The following is a 10,624-nucleotide window of genomic DNA, read 5'->3' on the forward strand; positions in this document are numbered from 1 at the left end:
ATATGGGAATACACCCTTCTTCCGCATAAGCCTAAATTCATTTTCACAATTAAAATGTGATCTTACTGATTTAAGTTGATCATCTTCTAAATTGGACGCTAAGGCATCTAGACTAGATGACATAAATCTAAATGTGTCTAGAAACCTTATCTCAAAACTGTTTCCACATTCATTTTCAATTTTTTTCATTACTGAAATGAAGTGCTCCTTGTTTATGGGAATAACTTTAATTTCTCCAGGTATTAATGTTAATTCTTTGATAAACAAGTGACAATCATACTTGGAGAAATTGTGGAAGAAAACTGGGATAAAATTAGACGTTTTCAATTCTAAATTACATTTCGAATGAGCTGCACCCCTGTATCTACCTGTATAATGACAATGATCTCGAACCCTATCATCCGCTAAAGCCTTCTCACAAATATGACAATTGAGGGTAAACTCAAAATCATATTCGTCCTCTGGATTCATTACTATGGGAAAAATTTTACTCAAATAATTTGTATGAATAGTTTTTAAGTTATTTACAAGGGAATTGACAAAATTTATGGCTGAATTACCTCCCGTTTCCATTACAAATTTATCTAAGCTAGAATCATATGCACACTTTATAAAGTAAGCATATGAAATTGGTACATGTTCATTTACATTAAACAGTTTAGGACTTACATCAATATTTTTACGTCGAAGTATACACTCGAAATCTGCATACACTGCGAACGGAACTTTTAGTTGATGACGCAGTGCCGTATACTTCAATGTCGATTTATATGGGCTTGGGAGAGTGGCAACCTTTCCACTGCAAAGCTCCTTGTGGCGAAGTGCGTGACTTGCAGTTGATGAAAAATTTAAGCAGGTATTGCAAAACCATTCCCGTCCATTATGTGATCCTCTTTGTGAAGTCATTAGTCTGTTAAACAAAAGAAAAATAAAACAAGTAATGTAACATAATAAGTAAAAGTAGGTCTATAACGAGTAAAATTCATACTTTGAAATATTTTTTATCCATGTGTAGTGACCGAATCCGTTTCCTTCCAGGAAAAGTATATTTATGTGCGTCGGCTTTTCAACTCCAGATTGATAAAGAGGTCCAATTATAGTTTCACTTTCCTCATCATATCCAAAAACGTTAATACTCAATGTAACGTTTTTTTGAATGAAAATGTCTATGTCCTTTATTTTGAGCGGGAATGTTAACCCACTGAAGTCCAAATTTATTCCAGATGTTAAAACAAATCTTTCGGCCCTTATATCAACTTTATATGTGTAGCATATACTAGGGTTACTTGCTACCTTTGTAAGTGCCGAAATCAAAGTCCATTTAAAACAGTATGAATCATTCTTATTTTGAACATTAATTATTGCTTTTTTCGAAAAAAGCTTGGGTGGTGTTGGGATAAATGAGGAACCAGAAAGCGGTTTAAATTGATTGAAATTCATTTCCAATCGAATTATGCGGAGTAGGGTCCACCCGCTATCCCTTTCCTGAAACTCTTCCATTTTTATTTTCAGATGGTCTGAGTGATTGGTGAATATGCGGTCTAAATCCGAGTGGTTTGTAACAACTTCCATTTTGCTTTGGAATTGTTTAGTCTCCGTTTTTAAATCGTCATCTTTCACGAGCATATATTCCGCAAAAAGCTCAAAATTAACTTTACCGGACATGTAGCTTTGAAGCACATTAAATAAATGCGATTTTAAAGCCTCTCCTGCTTCGAAGAGGAACTCTTCCGGGTATCTTAATTCCTCTCCTTCATTAACAAACATATAATGAAGGATTCGACCCTTGAATCCATCCGAAATCATTTTGATTCTTCCATCCAAAGGTACCATAGCGTTCATCTTGTGGTTCGCGGTTCGTGCATGGTGATTCCATTGAACTCCCACCGGGATGAAACGACGGCATGACTCACAATATTTTTGGGTTTGGTTATTCATTTTAATTTTTATTTTGGAAAAAATTACAATTGTAATTAATTTGTAGATTGTTTGCTCCTTGTGGCGAAGTGCGTGACTTGCAGTTGATGAAAAATTTAAGCAGGTATTGCAAAACCATTCCCGTCCATTATGTGATCCTCTTTGTGAAGTCATTAGTCTGTTAAACAAAAGAAAAATAAAACAAGTAATGTAACATAATAAGTAAAAGTAGGTCTATAACGAGTAAAATTCATACTTTGAAATATTTTTTATCCATGTGTAGTGACCGAATCCGTTTCCTTCCAGGAAAAGTATATTTATGTGCGTCGGCTTTTCAACTCCAGATTGATAAAGAGGTCCAATTATAGTTTCACTTTCCTCATCATATCCAAAAACGTTAATACTCAATGTAACGTTTTTTTGAATGAAAATGTCTATGTCCTTTATTTTGAGCGGGAATGTTAACCCACTGAAGTCCAAATTTATTCCAGATGTTAAAACAAATCTTTCGGCCCTTATATCAACTTTATATGTGTAGCATATACTAGGGTTACTTGCTACCTTTGTAAGTGCCGAAATCAAAGTCCATTTAAAACAGTATGAATCATTCTTATTTTGAACATTAATTATTGCTTTTTTCGAAAAAAGCTTGGGTGGTGTTGGGATAAATGAGGAACCAGAAAGCGGTTTAAATTGATTGAAATTCATTTCCAATCGAATTATGCGGAGTAGGGTCCACCCGCTATCCCTTTCCTGAAACTCTTCCATTTTTATTTTCAGATGGTCTGAGTGATTGGTGAATATGCGGTCTAAATCCGAGTGGTTTGTAACAACTTCCATTTTGCTTTGGAATTGTTTAGTCTCCGTTTTTAAATCGTCATCTTTCACGAGCATATATTCCGCAAAAAGCTCAAAATTAACTTTACCGGACATGTAGCTTTGAAGCACATTAAATAAATGCGATTTTAAAGCCTCTCCTGCTTCGAAGAGGAACTCTTCCGGGTATCTTAATTCCTCTCCTTCATTAACAAACATATAATGAAGGATTCGACCCTTGAATCCATCCGAAATCATTTTGATTCTTCCATCCAAAGGTACCATAGCGTTCATCTTGTGGTTCGCGGTTCGTGCATGGTGATTCCATTGAACTCCCACCGGGATGAAACGACGGCATGACTCACAATATTTTTGGGTTTGGTTATTCATTTTAATTTTTATTTTGGAAAAAATTACAATTGTAATTAATTTGTAGATTGTTTGAAATTTTTATTTTCTTTTCACAAAGTCACTTGTAATGTAGTTAATTTGTAGATTGTTTTAAATTTTTATTTTCTTTTCACAAAGTCACTTGTAATGTAGTTAATTTGTAATTGTAATTAAATTGTTCTCACAAAGCCACTTTTCAATTGAGGTACACACGTTGATAAGATCACTTTACTGTTTTTCGAAACTAGTAAAAAGAGTAGGTCACTTCAAGAAATTTGAAAACACTGATCTGAATTTGATAAAATTCTAGCTTAAATATAACTTTGAGGATAGATTATTAGTATCAACTTAAACTTTAGTTTGAAAATTAAAAAATTAAAAGTTTTGATTGGTAAATGAAAATATTTTCCTTAAATTTAATATAGGAAATTAGAGTTGCAACGAATTGATTGGTTGATGAAAATATGTTCCTTAAATTTAATATAAGAAATTAGACTTGCATTATTTTCATTGGTTGATTCCATCGAATATTTGATGGCGAGGGAGGGGTGAAAGTGAACCGTGTCCTAGCAACCAGGTTGTTGACTACTCGGTTTCTAGTCACATTTGCATTTCTCTAACTAATTTTCTCAAAGGGATGATCGCGAGGGAAGGGATGGTGGTGGAAAATTTTTGCTCCCCATATGAAGAGGGGATAAAAGTAAGAAGTTACTGGGAAGAACCTTCAGTTCGAATTACAAGTCTGGATTAATAATATCAGCAGCAGCAACATAAGTTTGGAATAACAACAAAACTACAACCAAAAATCAACAAACCAAACCAACGAAACAACTATACAACAACCAAAAATCAACTATACAACAAACAACTAATCAACAACCAAAAATCAACAAACAACATCATCATCAACAGACAAACAGCGCCAACAACATCAAGAAACAGCAAGAAACAGCGCCAACAACATCAAGAAACAACAAGAAACAGCGCCAACAACATCAAGAAACAACAAGAAACAGCAGCAGCAGAATGAATAACAACCACGTGTGTGATGAAATCACCAATTTCCTCGAAGAATTTGGTGACTTCATTTTTGAGGATCATCGGGAGTCCCTGGAGATGGACTTCTCCAAGCTACAACAGATGGATCGAGTCGGTGAGAGAGAATCTAGGTATGGTGTGCATATGCTAACATGTCCCTGGGCCGACGATGACGTAAGAGAGGGCCCGGATACATGTCAATGTCACCAGGCACCATACATTAGAATTAAAGCTATTGCTTTAATTAACAAATACAAAAATCTTAACCTTAAATTTACAAATAAAAAATAAATAAAACAATAAAAATATATTTGAAATTAAAATTAACATATTCTTTTGTTTGGGGGATGGGTGATTTTTTTCAGCTATTTCTTTCAGGTCAAAAAGTTAAAAAAAATAAATAAATATACTTGAATTTAAAATTTACATATTCTTTTTGTCATTGGGGTGGGAGTTTGTTTCTCAGTGGCAAGCAAAGGGATCCCTTTTCAAGGGTGCTTGGTTTCAGCTGTTTCTTTGGGAGTTTGTTTCTCAGTGGCAAGCAAAGGGATCCCTTTTCAAGGGTGGTTGCTTTCAGCTGTTTCTTTTGGACGTGACAACAGCCCGTGACATTCTAACACGTACCCGCGTGAGCACCACACTTTCTTAATCTAAGCAAAGGACACCCGGCACACCCCAGTAATTTCTCCCCATTAACTAGGATAACCCAAATATATCGCTCACCCGCTTAACTACGATAACCCAGATAAGCAAAGGACACCCGGCACACCCCAGTAATTTCTCCCCATTAACTAGGATAACCCAAATATAACGCTATGATCACCTGACACACCCCAGTAACTTCTCACCCGCTTAACTAGATTCCCTCCCCTCGTTTCACCCTATTTTTCTAACTTCTCCCACGTTCGATCCCGTCAACCTACTCGTCAACCACTTAAGCAGAATGCCTCCCCTCTTTCACCCCATTTCCTAGATACAAAAGCTGGATATAACTATTGTGGACCCTAATTAACGATCACTCGTCACGCACCCATTAACTTTAATTATCCCCCACACCTGTCACATTGTCCTGATTTATTACCCTAATTAGCATAATTAATTACCTCCCCCTCCACTTTTGTATCCAGCTTTTGTATCCAGAACTCTCATTTTCATACTACTCAAGTGACTGTTTAAGTTAAAACCAACTAAAATTATGTATTTAAATTAGATTATCATAATAAAACATCTGCATTTACAATATCTCTTCAGATAAGCAAAATAAAACAAGTTTTGTAAATTTTACATATTGAACGATTATTTTCTGATGGGAAAGAGTTTTAGGCTCAAAACACAATAAAATCGTTGTTTTTGTTTTAATATAGAGCATTTACACCACTAATTTAAAAATCAAACTGTGCGTTTGGGAGATAAACGAAATATTTTTAATTAACCTGCACATCAAAACCAAATTTTTTTTTGTTTGATCCAAGTGACTGTTTAAGTTAAAACCAACTAAAATTATGTATTTTAAATTAGATTATCATAATAAAACATCTGCATTTACAATATCTCTTCAGATAAGCAAAATAAAACAAGTTTTGTAAATTTTACATATTGAACGATTATTTTCTGATGGGAAAGAGTTTTAGGCTCAAAACACAAAACAATCGTTGTTTTTGTTTTAATATAGAGCATTTACACCACTAATTTAAAAATCAAACTGTGCGTTTGGGAGATAAACGAAATATTTTTAATTAACATGCACATCAAAACCAAATTTTTTTTTGTTTGATCCAAGTGACTGTTTAAGTTAAAACCAACTAAAATTATGTATTTTAAATTAGATTATCATAATAAAACATCTGCATTTACAATATCTCTGCAGATAAGCAAAATAAAACAAGTTTTGTAAATTTTACATATTGAACGATTATTTTCTGATGGGAAAGAGTTTTAGGCTCAAAACACAATAAAATCGTTGTTTTTGTTTTAATATAGAGCATTTACACCACTAATTTAAAAATCAAACTGTGCGTTTGGGAGATAAACGAAATATTTTTAATTAACCTGCACATCAAAATCAAATTTTTTTTTTTTTGATCCAAGTGACTGTTTAAGTTAAAACCAACTAAAATTATGTATTTTAAATTAGATTATCATAATAAAACATCTGCATTTACAATATCTCTTCAGATAAGCAAAATAAAACAAGTTTTGTAAATTTTACATATTGAACGATTATTTTCTGATGGGAAAGAGTTTTAGGCTCAAAACACAATAAAATCGTTGTTTTTATTTTAATATAGAGCATTTACACCACTAATTTAAAAATCAAACTGTGCGTTTGGGAGATAAACGAAATATTTTTAATTAACCTGCACATCAAACCCAAATTTTGTTTTGTTTGATCCAAGTGACTGTTTAGGTTAAAACCAACTAAAAGTATGTATATTAAATTAGATTATCATAATAAGACATCTGAATTTACAATATCTCTTCAGATAAGCAAAATAAAACAAGTTTTATTTAAATAATTTAAAAATCAAACTGTGCGTTTGGGAGATAAACGAAATATTTTTAATTAACCTGCACACTAACCCAAATCTTTTTTTGTTTGATCCAAGTGACTGTTTAAGTTAAAACCAACTAAAATTATGCATTTTAAATTAGATTATCATAATAAGACATCTGAATTTACAATATCTCTTTAGATAAGCAAAATAAAACAAGTTTTGTAAATTTTACATATTGAACGATTATTTTCTGATGGAAAAGAGTTTTAGGCTCAAAACACAATAAAATCGTTGTTTTTGTTTTAATATAGAGCATTTACACCACTAATTTAAAAATCAAACTGTGCGTTTGGGAGATAAACGAAATATTTTTAATTAACCTGCACATCAAAATCAAATTTTTTTTGTTTGATCCAAGTGACTGTTTAAGTTAAAACCAACTAAAATTATGTATTTTAAATTAGATTATCATAATAAAACATCTGCATTTACAATATCTCTTCAGATAAGCAAAATAAAACAAGTTTTGTAAATTTTACATATTGAACGATTATTTTCTGATGGGAAAGAGTTTTAGGCTCAAAACACAATAAAATCGTTGTTTTTGTTTTAATATAGAGCATTTACACCACTAATTTAAAAATCAAACTGTGCGTTTGGGAGATAAACGAAATATTTTTAATTAACCTGCACATCAAAATCAAATTTTTTTTTGTTTGATCCAAGTGACTGTTTAAGTTAAAACCAACTAAAATTATGTATTTTAAATTAGATTATCATAATAAAACATCTGCATTTACAATATCTCTTCAGATAAGCAAAATAAAACAAGTTTTGTAAATTTTACATATTGAACGATTATTTTCTGATGGGAAAGAGTTTTAGGCTCAAAACACAATAAAATCGTTGTTTTTGTTTTAATATAGAGCATTTACACCACTAATTTAAAAATCAAACTGTGCGTTTGGGAGATAAACGAAATATTTTTAATTAACCTGCACATCAAAACCAAATTTTTATACCCGTTACTCGTAGAGTAAAAGGGTATACTAGATTCGTGCAAAAGTATGTAACAGCTAGAAGGAAGCGTTTCCGACCCCATAAAGTATATATATTCTTGATCAGGGTCACTAGCCGAGTCGATCTAGCCATGTCCGTCTGTCCGTCTGTCTGTCTGTCCGTCTGTCCGTCTGTCCGTCTGTCCGTCTGTCCGTCTGTCCGTCTGTATGAACGCTGAGATCTCAGAAACTACAAAAGCTAGAAGGTTGAGATTTCCCACACATATTCTTTGGCTTCCTACGCAGCGCAAGTTTATTTTAGCCGAGCGCCACGCCCCCTCTAACGCCCACAATCGCCCACTAACGGTTTTAAAATGTGTCCTGCGCCCACATCTTTAAAGATTTCCGAGAAGTATAAATGCAATTTTGTTGTGTATATTTATACCTATCGAAATGTAGAAGACATTTTTCAAATCGGACCATTCATTAAAAAGTTATACGCAATCAAAAATTATATATCTATCTCCCTCGCACTCCCTTTAGCTGAGTTACGATTATTAGTCGGGACACCAACCCGACACAGCGTTCGCACTCCCTTTAGCTGAGTGACGGGTATTAGATAGTCGGGACAACAACCCGACTATAGCGTTCTCTCTTGTTTTTTGTTTGATCCAAGTGACTGTTTAAGTTAAAACCAACTAAAATTATGTATTTTAAATTAGATTATCATAATAAAACATCTGCATTTACAATATCTCTTCAGATAAGCAAAATAAAACAAGTTTTGTAAATTTTACATATTGAACGATTATTTTCTGATGGGAAAGAGTTTTAGGCTCAAAACACAAAACAATCGTTGTTTTTGTTTTAATATAGAGCATTTACACCACTAATTTAAAAATCAAACTGTGCGTTTGGGAGATAAACGAAATATTTTTAATTAACATGCACATCAAAACCAAATTTTTTTTTGTTTGATCCAAGTGACTGTTTAAGTTAAAACCAACTAAAATTATGTATTTTAAATTAGATTATCATAATAAAACATCTGCATTTACAATATCTCTGCAGATAAGCAAAATAAAACAAGTTTTGTAAATTTTACATATTGAACGATTATTTTCTGATGGGAAAGAGTTTTAGGCTCAAAACACAATAAAATCGTTGTTTTTGTTTTAATATAGAGCATTTACACCACTAATTTAAAAATCAAACTGTGCGTTTGGGAGATAAACGAAATATTTTTAATTAACCTGCACATCAAAATCAAATTTTTTTTTTTTTGATCCAAGTGACTGTTTAAGTTAAAACCAACTAAAATTATGTATTTTAAATTAGATTATCATAATAAAACATCTGCATTTACAATATCTCTTCAGATAAGCAAAATAAAACAAGTTTTGTAAATTTTACATATTGAACGATTATTTTCTGATGGGAAAGAGTTTTAGGCTCAAAACACAATAAAATCGTTGTTTTTATTTTAATATAGAGCATTTACACCACTAATTTAAAAATCAAACTGTGCGTTTGGGAGATAAACGAAATATTTTTAATTAACCTGCACATCAAACCCAAATTTTGTTTTGTTTGATCCAAGTGACTGTTTAGGTTAAAACCAACTAAAAGTATGTATATTAAATTAGATTATCATAATAAGACATCTGAATTTACAATATCTCTTCAGATAAGCAAAATAAAACAAGTTTTATTTAAATAATTTAAAAATCAAACTGTGCGTTTGGGAGATAAACGAAATATTTTTAATTAACCTGCACACTAACCCAAATCTTTTTTTGTTTGATCCAAGTGACTGTTTAAGTTAAAACCAACTAAAATTATGCATTTTAAATTAGATTATCATAATAAGACATCTGAATTTACAATATCTCTTTAGATAAGCAAAATAAAACAAGTTTTGTAAATTTTACATATTGAACGATTATTTTCTGATGGAAAAGAGTTTTAGGCTCAAAACACAATAAAATCGTTGTTTTTGTTTTAATATAGAGCATTTACACCACTAATTTAAAAATCAAACTGTGCGTTTGGGAGATAAACGAAATATTTTTAATTAACCTGCACATCAAACCCAAATTTTGTTTTGTTTGATCCAAGTGACTGTTTAGGTTAAAACTAAAATTATGTATTTTAAATTAGATTATCATAATAAAACATCTGCATTTACAATATCTCTTCAGATAAGCAAAATAAAACAAGTTTTGTAAATTTTACATATTGAACGATTATTTTCTGATGGGAAAGAGTTTTAGGCTCAAAACACAATAAAATCGTTGTTTTTATTTTAATATAGAGCATTTACACCACTAATTTAAAAATCAAACTGTGCGTTTGGGAGATAAACGAAATATTTTTAATTAACCTGCACATCAAACCCAAATTTTGTTTTGTTTGATCCAAGTGACTGTTTAGGTTAAAACCAACTAAAAGTATGTATATTAAATTAGATTATCATAATAAGACATCTGAATTTACAATATCTCTTCAGATAAGCAAAATATAACAAGTTTTGTAAATTTTACATATTGAACGATTATTTTCTGATGGAAAAGAGTTTTAGGCTCAAAACACAATAAAATCGTTGTTTTTGTTTTAATATAGAGCATTTACACCACTAATTTAAAAATCAAACTGTGCGTTTGGGAGATAAACGAAATATTTTTAATTAACCTGCACATCAAAACCAAATTTTTATACCCGTTACTCGTAGAGTAAAAGGGTATACTAGATTCGTGCAAAAGTATGTAACAGCTAGAAGGAAGCGTTTCCGACCCCATAAAGTATATATATTCTTGATCAGGGTCACTAGCCGAGTCGATCTAGCCATGTCCGTCTGTCCGTCTGTCCGTCTGTCCGTCTGTATGAACGCTGAGATCTCAGAAACTACAAAAGCTAGAAGGTTGAGATTTCCCACACATATTCTTTGGCTTCCTACGCAGCGCAAGTTTA

General features: G+C 31.9%; 1 protein-coding gene across 1 annotated transcript; it reads right to left on the reverse strand.

The window, feature by feature from the left end:
• Window positions 1-580: 580 nt before the first annotated feature.
• Window positions 581-3,102, reverse strand: LOC138914606 (uncharacterized). Its single transcript, XM_070219412.1, has 5 exons — window positions 2,174-3,102; window positions 1,966-2,095; window positions 989-1,908; window positions 670-910; window positions 581-589 (listed from the first exon to the last, which is right to left on the reverse strand). Exons 1-5 carry the CDS (start codon window positions 3,025-3,027, stop codon window positions 581-583), a joined length of 2,154 nt encoding a protein of 717 aa, XP_070075513.1. The 5' UTR covers window positions 3,028-3,102.
• Between the last annotated feature and the right edge of the window lie 7,522 nt (window positions 3,103-10,624).

The sequence above is a fragment of the Drosophila takahashii genome, unplaced genomic scaffold (assembly GCF_030179915.1).
Source record: "Drosophila takahashii strain IR98-3 E-12201 unplaced genomic scaffold, DtakHiC1v2 scaffold_57, whole genome shotgun sequence".
NCBI classification, from domain to species: Eukaryota; Metazoa; Arthropoda; class Insecta; order Diptera; family Drosophilidae; genus Drosophila; species Drosophila takahashii.

What these genes read in the sequence shown, in the direction of transcription:
- LOC138914606 (XM_070219412.1), bottom strand. Translation starts at nt 3,027, where the DNA reads ATGAACGCTATGGTACCTTTGGATGGAAGAATCAAAATGATTTCGGAT. An exon ending in TCTACAAATTAATTACAATT is followed by an intron (nt 1,909 to 1,965) that starts GTAATTTTTTCC and finishes AAATATTGTGAG; the next exon opens with TCATGCCGTCGTTTCATCCC. An exon ending in TGGATAAAAAATATTTCAAA is followed by an intron (nt 911 to 988) that starts GTATGAATTTTA and finishes TTTGTTTAACAG; the next exon opens with ACTAATGACTTCACAAAGAG.